General features: G+C 50.6%; 1 protein-coding gene across 2 annotated transcripts; it reads left to right on the top strand.

The window, feature by feature from the left end:
• The first annotated feature begins 217 nt into the window (after positions 1-217).
• Positions 218-12,323, top strand: TFE3 (transcription factor binding to IGHM enhancer 3). 2 transcript variants are annotated; one of them, XM_080653881.1, is made up of 10 exons: positions 218-602; positions 2,841-2,954; positions 3,857-4,160; positions 4,732-4,977; positions 5,058-5,162; positions 7,540-7,657; positions 8,721-8,777; positions 8,922-8,997; positions 9,928-10,075; positions 10,574-12,323. In XM_080653881.1, exons 1-10 carry the CDS (start codon positions 484-486, stop codon positions 11,015-11,017), a joined length of 1,731 nt encoding a protein of 576 aa, XP_080510007.1. In that variant the 5' UTR covers positions 218-483; the 3' UTR covers positions 11,018-12,323. The 2 variants fall into 2 exon arrangements, with proteins under 2 accessions (XP_080510007.1, XP_080510008.1); XM_080653882.1 differs by having other exon boundaries at positions 224-602; positions 3,922-4,160.
• Positions 12,324-17,809: the final 5,486 nt, after the last annotated feature.

Consider the following 17,809-nt stretch of genomic DNA (forward strand, 5'->3'; position numbering starts at 1 on the left):
TTACCTCTCACTGATTTGCTTCTATCTCTGAAGGCGCGGCCTCGGCTCCCTTCTCTGAATGAGGGCCGGCCAATCTAGTTTTCCCTTCGCATCAGAGGCGTGGTCTAGGGCGGGCTCTTGAAGCAGCCCTTGATGATTGGCCGCCTCGCTCAGAGGGCAGAGCTGGGAGAGCTGTCCATCTTACTTGCGCTCACTTCCTGTGGAGTTTCCCCAGCTCAGGGAGGAGGGAGAAAAGGACGAGGGGGAGGAGGGCGGTCGTCCGGGGTTAGGTTCTGAGGTGGGGGGGGTTGGTGTTGGTCCGTTCAGGGCGGGGGATGACTCACAGCCCAGCCCATCTCCCCGACGTCGCCCGCCCGCGCAGAGCTCGCTCCATGGCTTAGCGGAGGAGGCGGTGGCGAGCAGGGGGAGGGGGACTCTTATTTTGTTAGGGGTACCGGGCTGAAGCCCGACCGGCCTGGCAGGGCTCGCCCGGGGCCGGGCGTCATGTCTCATGTGGCCGAGCCAGCTCGGGACGGCGGCGTAGAGGCCAGCGCGGAGGGCCCTCGAGCCGTGTTCGTGCTGTTGGAGGAGCGCAGGCCAGCCGACTCAGCCCAGCTGCTCAGGTGCGGGGCCGCTTGGGGCCAGTAGTGCTGACTGGGGTTCCCGGGAGGCTGATTTGGGTGCAGTAGGAGCCCCGGTCTGGGATTGGAGGGCCTCGGCCTAGGGTTGGAGGACGTCGGGGCGCCCGTCTTGGGGGGGCACCTAAGGGATCCGGCGGTGGCCTGCTTGGACTGAAGCTTAAAAAGAGTCCTGGAAGTGCATTAAGGGAAGCCTGGTTCAGATTTGGAGGGGGGGAATTGACTGGGTCTCTAGAGGGACTTACTCTGATGTGTCCAAAACAGGTCTAGGGTAGCTGAACTTGGGCGACTGAGGCTCTAATTAGAGGCTGAATTTGGGGTCCTTGAGTCGGGCATGAGGGGGATGAAGTTGAGGGGGCACTCTGTAGGTGAGGCACTGATTTTAAGGGACTTTTAGCTCAGTGTCAGAAGGTTTCTGGGGGACAGAGGTGCTATCTTGGGAGCTTGGTGATTCTCAATGGCTGGTTGCTGGAGGCTGTGTTTGGGGATAATATGAGTCTGGTAGGATTTGGGGGTGTCTCAGATAATGCTGCGTGAGACCAGCCTTGTGAGTGTGTGTGAGCTAGAGAAGCAACATTCATCAAGACTTGACCAGAATAATCTCTTCACTCCTTACCATCGACCCAACTGGATCAGATCCCAAGGAGAGTGAAAAAGCCCCCCCCCCCACCTCCATTGGGGCTTGAACGGGAGACAGGCAGACAGAGGTGATGGAGATGGTGCTACCTCTTAGCTCAGTGAAGAAGGCTTCAGACTTTTTATTTGGGAATCCAGAGGAGGGTCTTGTTCCTATTGCCACTTGCCCTAGCCTCTTAGCAAGCCAACCTCTGCTCACTCCATACACACACACACACACACACACACACACACACACACGCACATGTTCTTTTTATCTCACCCTCCTAGTCTATCTCTCAGACCCTGGGGATAATCTTGAATCTGTCACCAGAGCTGGAATGAGCACCAATTGCACCATCCCTCTCTGGGTGGGTCCTATCATCAGCGGCCTTGGAAGCCCCAGCCCCCATTTCTCCCAAGTTCTGTGCAATGGGTGTGTAAGCATGGGAGGGGGGCTTGAGCTACTTTCTGCCTGGAATTGTGCTGAGCTCCGCGGATCCTAGAGCTTCCTCTTCCCAACTTCCTGGGTGGTTTTAGGGCCCCGTCTGAGGGGAGGAAAGGAAGGAAGACAGATCTTTGGGGAGGGGAGAAAATTCTTGCCAAATGAAGTCACCCACAATCTCAGAATTCTGAATCTTTGACTAAATTCAAGGGCGCATATCCATCTGCGTGCATGATTAGGTACCCTGCACACTAGGGTCTTACTCCCAGCATGGAGGCCCGAGCAGGAGCCTTTGCGTATCTTCTGATGCCTTTATAACAACGTAGATCATCACAGTAGCTGAAAGGGAGGGGTGTACATGACTTGTGTGTCAGTGGGTGTTGGTATTGGAGGCGTGTGCCTTTTGATCTATTCCAAAAAAACTGGCGAGTGGTGGGCCGGCTCATCTGGCCAAGAACAGAAAGCTCTCATAAAGTGGATCTTCCACCCAAATGCTCCCTCTTGTAAATCCAGATTGTTGCTCCGAGGGCAGCCTTTGATGTTTCCGTTTTGTATTTGGGTACGTGTTGGCATGCCATGAACTCTGGCTGGGGAGGGGGAAACTCATTTGCAAAGTGGTGGATCCTTCTATAAAGTGAATCATTGACCCCCAGTTCTCTTTGTGATGCATTCAGTTGGTGTCACAATGGGCCGTTATACTGAGGGATGCCCCTACCGTGCTGTATGTGTGTGGATGTGTGTGGACAACGTGGGCTCACTTTCAGCAGCCTGAAAAACAGTAGGGGGTATGGGGGGCTGGGAGAGCTCCGAATGCAAAGTCAGGAGGCCTGCAAAGTGAATCTGGCCTTCCCAAACTCTTCATTTCCATTTTCCTCAAACCCAGGTTGTGGTAACACGTGAGTGTTAGAGCATGCTGTTGGGATCCAGGCACGCTTATTGTTTCGAATCTTAAGGGACTGTGGGTAACACAGCAAAAGATAATGGGGAGGAGGAGAGGGCGTGGGAATTTCTGGTGGTGCTACCCAGCGGAGTGGCTGAATGTTAGAGATACAGTGTTTTCCTTCTTATCTCCCCCTCTCTCTCTTTCTCTTTCTCTTTCTTGGAGGGGATTGAGGTCTCCATACAATAACTGACCACCACCCCTACCTCACCCTCACCCTCAGCCTGAACTCTTTGCTTCCGGAATCCGGGATTGTTGCTGACATCGAATTAGAAAACGTCCTTGATCCTGACAGCTTTTACGAGCTCAAAAGCCAGCCCCTATCACTACACTCAAGGTAATGTCTCCTCTGACGCCTCTCCCAATTCCTCAGGGCCCTCCATTCCCTCCTGGTGGGCAGTGGCCCTCAGTGCCAGCCCAACCCATTCTCTCTCTCCACCCGTTTGTATTTTCCAGTCAGTAAGATAAGGGGCCAGAAAAAGCATGTTATGTGAAAGCAGGTGGCCAAGCTAGGATTCTAGTATCTCGGACTAGACCTCAGCTGCCTTCCCCTGCCCCACCTGCACACCCATTCATTCACAAATATGGCTGCAGCATCCCTCGAGTGCCCAGAGACTGGGTGTGGCTTGCTCTAGCTCAGTGCCCAGATAGGCAGAGCCATACCCACAACCCCTGCTCACCCCTCCCCCACTCAACAAACTCCCCCACCCCCAGCCCTTGAGGAACCCCTGCTGGTCTCTTCTTTCCCCAAGCTGGGGAAGTCTAAATGTGCTGAGTCATGGGCTTGGGCTCTAAGAGAGGGGAGGGGACCTGGAAGAGGGGCAGGAAGAGAGGATTGTGAAATTTCTGAGATTTTCAAGACTGAGTAGCTCCTGGGACTAGAGGCCCAGGCAGGGGAGGAAGAAGGTACTGCGATTGTCCTGTAGCCTGATGCCCACCCCCAGGAGCTAAGGGAGCACCTCCAGCCCCAAACTGAGCTCAAGAGCCCCCTGTTTCTGCTGCCACAGCCTCCCTTAAATAGGATAAAGCCCCTTGCCCAGAGCCCAGCCGTGGCATCTCTGCCCAATATAGGAACAGACCCAAACTGAGACTTCACCGTAAAGAACGAAGGCTAAAATTCCCCCACCAGACTGACCCCTGAGGGCTGCTACCAGGCCTGGCTCCTGTGATGACTCCATCACATTAGGTTTGGGACGAGACTTTTAGCTTACTTGTGGCCCCGTATTTCCCATTCCACAGCCTCCCAATATCACTGCAGGCCACACCAGCCACCCCAGCTACACTGTCTGCATCATCTTCTGCAGGGGGCTCCAGGACCCCTGCCATGTCCTCTTCTTCTTCATCGCGGGTCCTGCTGCGGCAGCAGCTCATGCGGGCCCAAGCCCAGGAGCAGGAGAGGCGTGAGCGTCGGGAACAGGCTGCAGCCTCTCCCTTCCCCAGTCCTGCACCTGCCTCTCCTGCCATCTCTGTGGTTGGTGTCTCTACTGGGGGCCACACATTGGGCCGTCCTCCCCCTGCTCAGGTGCCCAGGGAGGTGCTCAAGGTAAGGTCCAGAGTCCCTGGGGAGTGGTCCTGGTGACTTTTAGCTGAGGTCCTGGAGCCCTGAGGAAGGTCTTTAGGTGCTGTTAAAGTAGGCTTGGCCAGTGTCCCATTGCGTTTAGGGTTTCTGAGATTTTCTTGTGGAATTGTGAGGGGCTCTTAGGGGCCATAGGATGTCTTGGTGGACCATGGAGGTAGTGAGTGCCCCAAGTGGGCCCTAGGGTCTGTGGAGTGGCTTTGGAGGAAGAGCTGTGTATATATATATATGTGGTGCATTAGGAATTCTGTGGCTTTCGGATGTCTTGGGAAGCAATATGTAGTTCCTGGGTATCAGAGACAAGGGTGGAGTCTTGGGGACTGTGACAGAGGGGGCTCTAGAAACCAAGAGGTTTGACCATCCATGGATGGATCCTAGTGGCTGTGAGGGGTGTCCAAGAAAGGGAATTTGGGTGCTGGGAGAGACTTACCAGTATTTTGGGGGGTTCTCAGATTCTGGGCCCGGTTTGCCCAGAGGTACCTCTCTGAGTCCTGTTGTACGTTGTTCCCTCCTGTCCCTCCTTCCCCTTATCCCACAGGTGCAGACCCATCTAGAGAACCCAACACGCTACCACCTGCAGCAGGCTCGCCGGCAGCAGGTCAAACAGTACCTGTCCACCACACTTGGGCCCAAGCTGGCTTCCCAGGCACTCACCCCACCACCGGGGGCTGCGAGTGCCCAGCCACTCCCTGCCCCTGAGGCCGCCCATGCTACTGGCCCTACAGGCAGCGCCCCCAACAGCCCCATGGCACTACTCACCATCGGGTCCAGCTCAGAGAAGGAGGTATGTGGCTGCAGACAACCCTCCCATGGTACACTCTCCAACTTCTGCTAACCCTCCTCCATATTTACTTCTGTCCCCAGATTGATGATGTCATTGATGAGATCATCAGCCTGGAGTCCAGTTACAACGATGAGATGCTCAGCTATCTACCTGGAGGCACTGCGGGGCTACAGCTCCCCAGCACGGTAAGGCCCCGAGGTGGGAAGTTGGTTTAACAACTTAGCGCATCCCTGTGTCACTGAGACTACATCAGGATTGGCTATGTGTATAAGAGACCATGACCGTCACCTTGGATTGTATTAAGATAGAGAAGGAGACTGACTATATGATGCTAATGGGGTATAGCAATGCCCTGAGACCTTTAGTTGGATTGCATGGAAAGGTAGACCTTGTAGATTTTCTTTTTTTAGAGAGTGGGAGGGGGAGAAAGAGAGAGAGAGAGACACATCAATTGGTTGCCTCTGCACCCACCCAACTGGGGCAGGGATCGAACCCCCAACCCTTGGCTGATGCTCTAACCCAGTGGTCGGCAAACTCATTAGTCAACAGAGCCAAATATCAACAGTACAACGATTGAAATTTCTTTGGAGAGCCACATTTTTTAAACTTAAACTTCTTCTAACGCCACTTCTTCAAAATAGACTCGCCCAGGCCGTGGTATTTTGTGGAAGAGCCACAGTCAAGGGGCCAAAGAGCCGCATGTGGCTCGCGAGCCACAGTTTGCCAACCACGACTCTAACCTCTTAAACACACTGTCCAGGGCAACCTTGTAGATTTCGATACATACAGGATGGGGACTTCCTGTATGTATGGAACTATTGGGGCATAATAAGCTGCTCGCTTGAACTTCAGTGTAGGAGGGATCAAGAGATGGGACTTATTTATTTATTTATTTATTTATTATTACTTTTTTATTAATCCTCACCTGAGGATATTTTTCCGTTGCTTGTCAGAGAGAGTGGGAGGAAGGGAAGGAGGGGGGAAGGGGAGAGAGACAGAGGAGAGAGAGAAAAATCAACTGGTTGCCTCCCGCACACACCCCAACGAGGCTGGGGATGGAACCTGCAACCTAGGTTCGTGCCCTTGATTAGGAATCTAATCCGTGACCCTTCGGTGTGCGGGCGCCCTAACAGCTGAGCCACACCAGCCAGGGCAAGGTAGGGGGGTCTTTTAGCCTTTTGAATGTACCAAGAGACTGAAACCCATCAAAAGTCTCAAAACTTGGCATGGTTGGGCCTTAGTGATTCCAGGTACTATGTCTCCTGCAGCGAACCTAGCCAAGAGGCTGGGGCCTCGCAGAGAGTGGATGAAACTTTCTAAAGCAACAAATATACCAAAACATTGTAACATTCTGGTTCTCAAACATTCCCGAGTCCCATAACTTGTTTCAGGGCATACCAAGTGGCTGTTGTTTCGTTTCTTTCCGACTTACCAAGAGGGTAGAAGCATGTATAAAAATACCAGTTTATTAGAACTTTGTGTTGATTTGGATACAGCTAGAGATTACAGTCTTATATTAGATGGATCCAGCAGATTGGTGGGGGTTTCAAGAGCTGAAATCCTATCGAGAGATGGGACTAATTACTTACAGATTAGGATGTTGCCCTAGGGTGTATCCAGGAGAGTGCAAGGGGGAAAAAACAACGTAGGCGGACATAAAAGCAGTGTTAGTTGTGTAGTTGGACAGGAAATCCTGGGAGGTCAGAATATGCAAGAAGATACTCGAGTCAGAGCGTCGGTGCATGGCAGCTGGAGACTATGTATGTAAGGTGGTGCAACGCAGTCACAGCAAAAGACTGGAGATTGGGCTGGAACTCTCCAGAAGGCCAGATTTGGGGTGGAACGTTGCCATGACAATTTCCCAAGGTCTGAGAAGATTGGGTTGGAGTGTTCCAAGAATGCTGGATTGGAATGTCGTGCTGGGACGGGGCGGGGGTGGGGGGGGCTGATGGACTGAAATGTTCCATCGGAGTCCACAATGACCTGAGAAGGGTGGCTTTGCAGCATTTCTTCTCTCAGAGCCAGCCCCGGGTTCGGGAGAGGGGCTTCAGAGCTCACGGGGGGTTGATTTGAGGGGCTGCAGGGGCATGCTGAACAGGCCAGGCAGGCTCTAGTCCCCAGCAAAGCAGGGTAGGTCCATTTGATCCTGTCCTCCCTTATTTTTTTAAATATTCATACTTTTTAAAAATATTTTTTTATTGATTTCAGAGAGGAAAAGAGGGGGAGAGAAGATATAGAAACATCAATGATGAGAGAGAATCATTGATTGGCTGCCTCCTGCACGCCCCCTACTGGGGATGGAGCCCACAACCCCGGGCATGAATGGAAATTGAATGGTGACCTGGTTCATAGGTTGACGCTCAGCCACTGAACCGCACCAGCCTTATTGAGTCACCATGTGAAATTCCCTTGAAAGAGAAGATTCCTGTACTGAGTCAGCCCATCCTTGCATTAAGGGGCGTGTCTTTGGGGATGTGTGGAGGGTCAGGAGCCTGGTTCTAAGATGGGGCTGAGCCTGGGGTCTGTTGCCAATCATCCTTTCTCTGCCATGCCTGCCCACAGCTGCCTGTGTCAGGGAATCTGCTTGATGTGTACAGTAGTCAGGGTGTGGCGACACCTGCCATCACCGTCAGCAACTCCTGCCCAGCTGAGCTGCCCAACATCAAACGGGAGATCTCTGGTAAGGGCCAGGTTTAGCCCCATGTCTGCCAGGTGCGGGGGTGGGTCTGGTTCTGGGGGAAGGAGTTTAAGCAGACAGAAATGGGAACTCGTTGCCCTCTTTTTCCACATGGCCCATGGTGCTACTCTCACCCCACTGCCTCTCATCTTGGGTTTAACAAATGACCCATCACCATGGCTTCTTGAAAAATAGTAAGAAAAAGTGGCATTTTTTTGTTAATTCTCACCTAGGGATATTTTTTCCATTGATTTTTAGAGAGAGTGTGTGGAAGGGAGGAAGAGAGAAACAGAGAGAGAGAGAGACATTGATGTGAAAGAGACACATTAATTGGTTGCCTCCTGCATGCACCCTGCAGACACAGGTTGCCTCCTGCATGCACCCTGACTGGGGCCGGGGATCAAACCTGCAACTCAGGCACTTGCCCTTAACTGGGAATCAAACCCACGCCCCTCGGGCCGACGCTCTAACCCAGGCGTCCTCAAACTACAGCCCGCGGGCCACATGCAGCCCGCCGAGGACATTTATCCGGCCCACCGGGTGCCGCTGCCTGTCCTGCTTAGCAGCCAACGCGTCCCGGGCCCGCATTGCGCATAAGAATTTGTTCATAGTTGTTTTTTTTTTAAACTATAGTCCGGCCCTCCAACGGTCTGAGGGACAGTGAACTGGCCCGCTGTTTAAAAAGTTTGAGGACCCCTGCACCACTGAGACTGGCTAGGGCAAGAGTGGCATTTTTAAAAAATATATTTTTACTGATTTCAGAGAGGAAGAGAGAGATAGACACATCAATGATGAGAGAGAATCATTGGTCGGCTGCCTCCTGCACGCCCCCTACTGGGGATTGAGCCCGCAACCTGGGCACGTGCCCTTGACCGGAATCAAACCCGGGACCCTTCGGTCCGCAGGCTGACGCTCTATCCACTGAGCCAAACCGGCTAGGGCAAGAGTGGCATTTTTAAAAAGGCCATTTCCCCTGCGTGTGCCCACCAATGCCTACCTCAGCGACACACACTGCCCTCCTCCTTTCCCATGCCCAGAGGCCCTGACTACCTCCGCTCTCTTCCAGAGACAGAGGCCAAGGCCCTTTTGAAGGAACGGCAGAAGAAGGACAATCACAACCTAAGTGAGTGAGAACGTGTGCCCTTGCCACCATGCTCTGCAGCCCTGCCTCGCTCTGTGCCCCAGCCTGCCCTGGCCCCAGTTTCTCCTCTTCCCTCCTTGGCCTATTGATAACTCTTTCCCACTTCTATCTCCCCCTCCTCCAAAGTTGAACGTCGCAGGCGCTTCAACATTAACGACAGGATCAAGGAGCTGGGCACCCTCATCCCCAAGTCCAGTGACCCGTGAGTCTGGGCTGGGAGCCCCAGGCACTAAGAAGATGGGGCGGGGGACCCTGCTCTCCTAAAGTCATTCCCAAGGGGGCCTACCCTAGGTGGGAACCACCCAGCAGCTCTGCTCCTCTGGCCCCTTCCCACTTAGCTCTTTTCACCCTGAGCCAGCTCCTCACCATGTCTCCTCACCTACAATTTGAGGTGCATGATCTTAGGGGGTCCATACGCCTCATCAGGTCCCTGCAGGACAAAAGCGCTTAGTTTCCTGTTTATTTCGTGCTTCCTGTATTTATTCAGAAAACATTGAGCTTCTGCTTTGGATCAGGTACCGAGCAAGGCCCTGAGGCGGCCAGAGGCAATGAAACAGACAAAAATCCCTGACCTCATGGAACTGGTCATTTAGTGGGGGCAGCCAGGCAGCAAACAAGATAAATAAGTAAAGTTCATGCAATTCTGATGAATGTTGTAGAGAAGAATAAAGAATGGGAGGAAGATGGGGGAGTTTGGGGGAGGCTTACAACTTGGGGTGAGGACCGAGGGGACGGAACAGGCCTCAACGAACAAGAACCATTTGAATAAGCAGCCAGAGGAGGAGAGGCAGGAGGTGCCTGGGGGAAGAGTGGTCAAGGAGGAGAGCGCAGCTGGGCTGATAGCCCCGCGGTGGGAATGGATTTCCATGTCCTGGGAGCGCTGAGAAGCCAGAGCAGCGGTAGTGAGATGAATCCGGGTCAGAGGTGAGAGGAGCAGTAAAGGGTCTGGTCAGAGATGGCTTCAGGGCTTGGAAGGTTCCAGGCAGGGGATGAGCATCTCCTACCCTTGATGTACCCTCACCTCAAGTTCTAGGCACGGGGTGGGGTGCTCCATCTACCTGGTGCAACGATCCAAGATCCCAAGAGACTCCATGCCCAGCTCTCCCTTCTTTCCTTCCCCTCGACCGCTTAGGGAGATGCGCTGGAACAAGGGCACCATCCTCAAAGCCTCTGTGGATTATATCCGCAAGTTGCAGAAGGAGCAGCAGCGCTCCAAAGACCTAGAGAGCCGGCAGCGATCCCTGGAACAAGCCAACCGCAGCCTGCAGCTCCGGATTCAGGTCTGGAAGGGGAGGAGGTGGTGGCAGGGGTGAGGGGGCTTCCTGCAAGCAGAGGCAGAGGAAGAACAGGCCACAATTTCCCCTCCTGGAATACTTGGGAGATCCCAGGGCTTCCTGACTCCCATGATGATGATGATGATGATGATGATGATGGTGGTGGTGATAAGTAGTAATCATACCATTAAAAAGAATAATGATGGATATTAGCTAGTGTGCATTGCGTTTATCTTGTGCCATGCACTGTGACAAGAGCCTTATCTCCATTTACTAAGTTAATCGTCACAAGAGCCCAATGAGGCAGGGACCATCGTTATACCCATTTTACAGATTGGGACGCTGAAGCTCCAATTTGAGGCAACTTGCCTAAAGTTACATAACCAGTGAGTGGTAGAGGTTGAATGTGAACCCAGACAACCTGCCCTCCTAACTGTGATATCCTCTGCCTCTGAGGGGCTCTGAACTCCATCTTATCCCACACCTACCCCCTACTTTTTGCAGGAGCTCGAACTGCAGGCCCAGATCCATGGTCTGCCGGTCCCTCCCACCCCAGGGCTCATCTCCCTGGCCACGACTTCGGCCTCTGACAGCCTCAAGCCAGAGCAGCTGGATGTTGAGGAGGAGGGCAGGCCAGGCGTAGCAACGTTTCATGCAGGGGCGGGCCCTGCCCAGGGTGCTCCCCATCAGCAGCCCCCAGTGCCACCCTCAGATACCCTTCTGGACCTGCACTTTCCCAGCGACCACCTGGGGGACCTGGGAGACCCCTTCCACCTGGGGCTGACGGACATTCTGATGGAGGAGGAGGAAGGGGTGTTGGGGGGACTGTCGGGGGACGCCCTGTCCCCATTGCGGGCTGCCTCTGACCCCCTGCTCTCTTCCGTGTCCCCCACTGTCTCCAAGGCCAGCAGTCGCCGAAGCAGCTTCAGCATGGAGGAGGAGTCCTGATCAGGCCTCACCCCTCCTCTGGGATTTCCCCACCCAGAAAAGGAGGACAAGTCGAGATGAGGCCCTGCCTTTCCCTCCCCCTCCCATGAGACTGCCCTGCCCAGGTGTTCTGGGGGAAGAGATGAGGCCCCACCCCTATAACCAGGCAAGGAGGAGGAGTCCGGCACGCCCCACCCCTTTCCCACAGGCCCAGCCAGCACCATGACATCAGGGCCTGTCTCCTGGAGATCACAGCATCTCCTGTACCCAATGGGACCCACCCTCGCCCAGGTGAGGGAAGGAGACAGGATGAGGTCTGTCCCTGTCCTCTGGGACTGTCCTAGCCAGGTCTGGGATAAGGATGTGTCAGGATACCGTTGCATCCCCTCTCTTATAGTGGCCAGTCTACTCCATCCTGGCAAGGAAGAGTCCAAATGATGGAGTTCCCACCCTGGGGTTTAAGCCCACCCCCTTCGCCACGATCCCTGCCCTGCCCAGGCCAGGAACAGAATGAGGATGAAAGCCGAACCCTTTACCTGGGAACTCGGGTCATGGCCTAGCAGTGGAAGAGCCAGTCTATGCCCCTTCCCTATAGGGACAGCCCAGCCCCAGTATTGCAGGCATGGAAGAGTCGGCAAGATCAGGCCACCATGTGGAGATCACAGCCCTTATCCCTCAGCGGCATCCCAGCCAAGCATTCCACTGCAGGGAGGAGGGTCCTTAGGCTCCCTGCCTTAACCTGAGAGACAACAGCTCTGAGCCGACCTTGCCCTTGGGAAAGGGGATCGATTTTGAGATCTTCTGGGTTGACATTCCAGACCTAGATCAGAAGTGAGAGACCACTACCCTTGGGCAGAGTCCTGCCTCCTTCCTTGAAGGGCAGTTTGGCGAGGTGATGGGGAGTAGGGGATACTGAGTCCAAGTCCCAGAACCAGCACCCATTACTTTTTTCACCGCACAGAGGAACAGGACGAAGGAAGGGGTCCTTCTGGGGATTTCCCCAGGCCAAGAAAAAGAAGCCTCTCCCACCTAGGTGGAGGCTTGGGGGAAGGGCTGTTAAATCCTGTATCCTTCTTTTGTTTATCTGATTTTTTACTGATCCCCCCCCTACTCAGAAGTTGATCACCCCAACCTCTGGCCTCTACCCAGTTCTCCATTTGGAGGACTCTTTCCCCATTTCAGAGTTATCAACAGACACTCCCTACCCATCCTCACCCCTCCTGTTATGTATATTCAAGATTGTCAGCTTTGGATTATTGGGGCCAAGTCCCAAGGATGGTGTACTGAGGGGTCTGTAGGTTTGTGATTAATAAATGCTAGGCGTGTTTGATGCGCTTTTAACTTTGGCAAAGAGTCTCCTGTCCTTGCTTTTGACTGTGCAGCGAGCATGGCTCATGCAGGCCAGGAGGAAGGAAGGTTCTTGGAAGAAATAGATTTAAGAGAAATAGATGAAGGAATTTAACTAGAAATAAGGGCTGGAGGAAAACAACCTGCAAACAAAAGCAATCAATCCATAGCTACCTGTCAGACACTCCTTACTGTTGTCAAGAGCTTCACCTAATTTATTCTAAGGAATATTCAAGAAAGTGCTGATTCCTTTTTTAAAATATATTTTTATTGATTTCAGAGAGGGAGAGAGAGAGAGAAACATCAGTGATGAGAATCATTGATTGGCTGCCTCCTGCACATCCCACACTGGGGATCAAGCCCGCAACCCAGGTATGTGCCCTGACCAGGAATCAAACCATGACCTCCTGGTTCATAGGTCGACACTCAACCACTGAACCACACCAGTTGGGTGAAAGTGCTGATACTTTATATACATTGACTTCAGAGAGGAAGGCAGAGGGAGAGAGAGGTAAGAAACATCAATGATGAGAGAGAATCATTGGTCAGTTGCCTCTTGCACACCCCACACTGGGGATCGATCCCAAAACCCAGGCATGTGCCCTAAACGGGAATTGAACCATGACCTCCTGATTCATAGGTCGTCGCTTCAACCACTGAACCACACCGACGGGGCATAAAAGTGATGATTCTTATTTCTTTTTTTCTTCTACCTACCCCCCTGATTTCCATTCATGTTTAAAAACACGAAAGAATAGAATTTAAGTAACTATCTGAAGATATGCCACTGGTAAATGGATGAAGAAAACGGTAAAGTTAGGTGAGTGAGGGCTCTGGTTTGAAAAATGTCACTGAGGGCAGAGGAGGCAAAGATTTTCTCGCAAGTTCACTTTTGAAACTGATAAGGAAGTGTGAAGATATCTGATGGCAGAGAGCAGAGGCATTCCAGATGGGGTAAAGGGCAAAGACAAGGCATGAAAATCAGGAACAGGCAAGAAATTCCATTTTGGAACAGATGTTGACATTTTGGGGGTATTTTATAAAAAGAGGTGAACAGACACATCTTGAAGGCTAGGAAAAAATATTCCTGGAATTCCTCAACCAGACTCTGACTCCCCCAGGACAGGCATTAGGTCCTGTGTCTCCCCCAGCAGAGAACCCCTGATCGCCAGAAGCCAATCTGGTCCTTTGTCTTCCCCAGAAGACTGAGCATACTACTTTCTAGCCCAGGGGTGGGCAAACTTTTTGACTCGAGGGCCACAATGGGTTCTTAAACTGGACCAGAGGGCCGGAACAAAAGCATGGGTGGAGGGTTTGTGTGAACTAATTTAAATTCAAAGTAAAGGAGAGGAGGGGAGAGCAAGAGAACCGGATAGAACAGCCGGATCCGGCCCCGGGCTGTAGTTTGCCCAAGGCTGTTCTAGCCTATCATCACACTGTGACTCCTAATGCCTGGTTGTTGAATCTACTACCAGACTGGTGACTCCCTGATACCTTTTCTTTACTTTTTCTCCTTAAATTTGCTCTATTTTATCTTTTTAAAGAAGTTTGTTGATTTTTAGAGAGAGAGAGATGAATGGACAGGGAGAGAGAAAGAGAGAAACATTGATGTTAGAGCACAATATTTACCGGCTGCCTCCTGCACTGGGGATTGAGCCTGTAACCAGGGCATGTGCCCTTGACCTGGAATCGAACCAGCAACCTCCCAGTGCATGGCACGATGCCCAACCAATTGAGCCACACTGGCCAGGGGTATATTCACTTTATAAAAATGACATAATGCCCAGAAGTGTTATTTTTAAAGTTTGTATCCTGAAATAATTTTAGATTTATAGAAGAGTTGCAAAGACATTAGAGGGCGTTTCCATATCCCTCATTCAGCTCCCCCTAATGTTAACATCTTACATAACCATGGCACATTTATTGATGTGAAGGAAATAACATTGGCACAGTACTAGAAACTCAATTTAAGACTTTATTTAGATGTTACTGTTTTTTTCCCCACAAATGTGTTTTTTCTGTTCTAGGATCCAAGTTAGGATATTCTATTTGTGATCTCTTTCTATGGAATAGATTATCACAATATTAGTGGCTAAAAAACATGCATTCATTAACTCCCAGTTTTTGTGGGTCAGGAATCCAGACTGGCTTAGCTCTATCCTTTATTCAAGTGGCTCTGACCAAGGTGCAATCAAGGAAGATGTTGGGTAGGATTAAGGACTCATCTGAACGTGGGACTGGGGAAGGATCTTTTCTGAGCTACCATGGTTTATGGCAGGATTCCGTTATCTCCAATCTGTTGAACTGTGAGCCTCAGTACCTTGCTGGCTGTCATCCTGAGGTACCCCCAGTCATTGCCACGTGTGCCTTTTCTTCCAAGAGCCAGCTTACAGCATGGTAGCTTGCTTCATCAAAGCCAGCAAGTGAGAGTGAGCAAAACAAGGTACAATCTCATGTAATCTAATCATGGAAGTGACATCCCCTTGATGCTCAAGCATTCTGTTGGTTAGAATCACATTACTCAAGGGGAGGAAATTACAGAAGACTATGAATATTAGGCAGGGGTCAGTGAGAGGTCATCTTAGAAGCTCCCTACCACAAATACCATATTGCATTTAGCTGTCATACCTTCTTGGTCTCTGACAGTTCTAGTCTATCCACTGAGACGGCCTAGACATTGTGTGAACGCAGAAGCAACGAGCACATCTAAGTACCCAGATCTTGGTTTCTAAATGCTATTACCTAATAAAAGGAATCGGGGCTTCTTGGAGAAATGGCTGATTTTAAGGCCAGGGTAGGAAAATACAATATGAGCCTGGAACATTGTGTAGTGCCAGAAAGTAAGAAGGTACACACACACAAAAAGATGGGAGCATGTCATTCATAAGGCTACAGGAGCCAACTTGAAAGAGCTCCCAATGGCCAAAACTAGAACAACTTGAGCAACAACAAAAATGATAGTATTGGATGATAGTCCAAAAAGAAGAGAAAATAAATATCCATGATTTCATGATGTATAAATAAGTGATATGATTGAATAAATAAATGTTGGAGATGGGACAACTCTTTCTTATGTAAGACTTCCAAATGATAAATATAGAAGGAATGAGGGAAATAGGAAATTGCCATTAGAATACCACAGTAATAATTGTTGCAGATCTAATCCACTAAATGCTAAAATTTGTGGATAAAACTTCAAGGTGAACACACTAGTTGCACAGCCTTAAAGTAGCGCCTCTAAAATATTTATTAAATACAGGCATACCTCAGAGATATTACAGGGTTGGTTCCAGACCATTGCAATAAAGAGAGTCATAATCTTTTTTGCTGGGGGAGGGTCTTGCTTTGAATTTGTAAAAAAAAAAATGCAATAAAGTGAAGTACAATAAAACAAGGTATGCCTGTGTCTGATTCTCTTCCCTCTAAGAGTTGGGTTTAATTCCCATTCTCTTTTTTATTTTTTTAAATAATATTTGTATTGATTTCAGAGAGGAAAGGAGAGGGAGAGCGAGACACACACATCAATGATGAGAGAGAATCATCAATCGGCTGCCTCCTGCACACCCCTCACTGGGGATCCAGCCCGCAACCATGACATGTGCCCTGACCGGGAATCGAACGATGACCTCCTGGTTCATAGGTCAATGCTCAACCACTGAGCCATGCGCCAGCTACGCCCCTCTTCTCCTCTTGAATATGAGCTGGATTCAGTGACTTGCTTCTAATAACAAGAGCATGGAAAGGGCAATAGTAACTTCACAATGGAGAAATCTGGCAGACAACCTTAACCAAGAGATGAATGTTAACATCACCAGTAATAAGACATGACTCTTATGTACCCTCTGATGTGATGCAATGAGAAGGACACTTCACTTTCATAGTATTCTTCCCCCAATTGAGGGACATCCTACAAAGTATTCAACCAATATTCTTCAAAAGTGTCAAGATTAGCCCAGCCGGTATGCCTCAGTGTTTGAGTGTTGCCCCATGCAGCAGGAGGTCACTGGTTCAATTCTGGTCAGGGCACATGCCCAGGTTTCAGGCTCAAACCCCAAAAGAGGGTATGCAGGAGGCAGCTGATCAATGTTTCTCTCTCATCGATGTTTCTATTTCTCCCTCTCCCTTCCTCTATCTGAAATCAATAAAACAATCTTTTTTAAAAGTTTCAAGATCATGCCCTGGCCGGTTTGGCTCAGTGGATGGACTGTCGGCCTGCGGACTCAAGAGTCCCGGGTTTGATTCTGGTCAGGGGCATGTGCCTTGATTGCGGGCATATCCCCAGTGGGGGGTGTGCAGGAGGCAGCTGATTGATGTTTCTCTCTAGTCAATGTTTTTTTTAAATATATTTTATTGATTTTTACAGAGAGGAAGGGAGAGGGATAGAGAGTTAGAAACATCGATGGGAGAGAAACATCGTTCAGCTGCCTCCTGCACACCCCCTATTGGGGATGTGCCTGCAACCAAGGTACATGCCCTTGACTGGAATCGAACCTGGGACCCTTCAGTCCTCAGGCTGATGCTCTATCCACTGAGCCAAACCAGTTAGGGCTCTCGTCGATGTTTCTAGCTCTCTCTCCCTCTCCCTTCCTCTCTGTAAAAAATCAATAAAATATAAAAAAGAGTTTCAAGCCGAAACCGGTTTGTCTCAGTGGATAGAGCGTCGGCCTGCGGACTGAAGGGTCCCGGGTTAGATTCCGGTCAAGGGCATGTACCTTGGTTGCGGGCACATCCCCAGTGGGAGGTGTGCAGGAGGCAGCTGATTGATGTTTCTAGCTTTCTATCCCTCTCCTTTCCTCTCTGTAAAATACCAATAAAATATATTTTAAAAAAAAAAGAGTTTCAAGATCATAAAAGACAAGGAAAGACAGGTTATATATTTAAGCAAACCAAGTTGTTTTTATCTTCATCTGTCAATCTGTCAATTCCAGCTTGGGTTTTTCCAATTGTTTTTTGGCCATGAGACCAAAACTAGTGTCATACATTTATCAAGGCTCCCAGATATCCTATGCTCCACTGGATGGAGTGTGTTGGCTGAGAGAAGGGAATCATGTAGTGAACCTGGCTGGTACCCCTTTTCTGCCTGGGTCAATTTCAGAACCCTTTCATAGGGAAGTGGAGCCTAAACAGAGAATAGAGCTGGGGCAGGGCGTGGATCAGATTTCAGGATTGAATGTAGCAATCATGGTACTGGAGAAAAAGGAGCTTTGTAGACATGGGTTTCCAGAAGTCACCAAAGTGTTGTTTTAGTTCTTTGGCTAAATACTGTGCAGGCTTTAGAGGGAGACACTTTGAGGCCAAGCAGAGATCAATCCTGGGCTTCTGTCAGCTGAATGGATGCTTGTACAGTCCTGAGAGACATGGATATTTTTACTAGCTTGTGTGGAGAGCTCTCACCCAGTACCCCAATGAGAAATAGAGACACCAGAAAGGCCCTTCCTTAATAGAATGGCCACCTCAGACCTAGAG

Source organism: Plecotus auritus (assembly GCF_963455305.1).
Source record: "Plecotus auritus genome assembly, chromosome: X".
Classification (NCBI taxonomy): domain Eukaryota; kingdom Metazoa; phylum Chordata; class Mammalia; order Chiroptera; family Vespertilionidae; genus Plecotus; species Plecotus auritus.

Coding starts and splice junctions, on each gene's coding strand:
- TFE3 (XM_080653881.1), top strand. CDS start 484: ATGTCTCATGTGGCCGAGCCAGCTCGGGACGGCGGCGTAGAGGCCAGC. Junction 5,163..7,539: donor GGCTACAGCTCCCCAGCACG/GTAAGGCCCCGA, acceptor GCCTGCCCACAG/CTGCCTGTGTCAGGGAATCT. Junction 10,076..10,573: donor GCCTGCAGCTCCGGATTCAG/GTCTGGAAGGGG, acceptor TACTTTTTGCAG/GAGCTCGAACTGCAGGCCCA.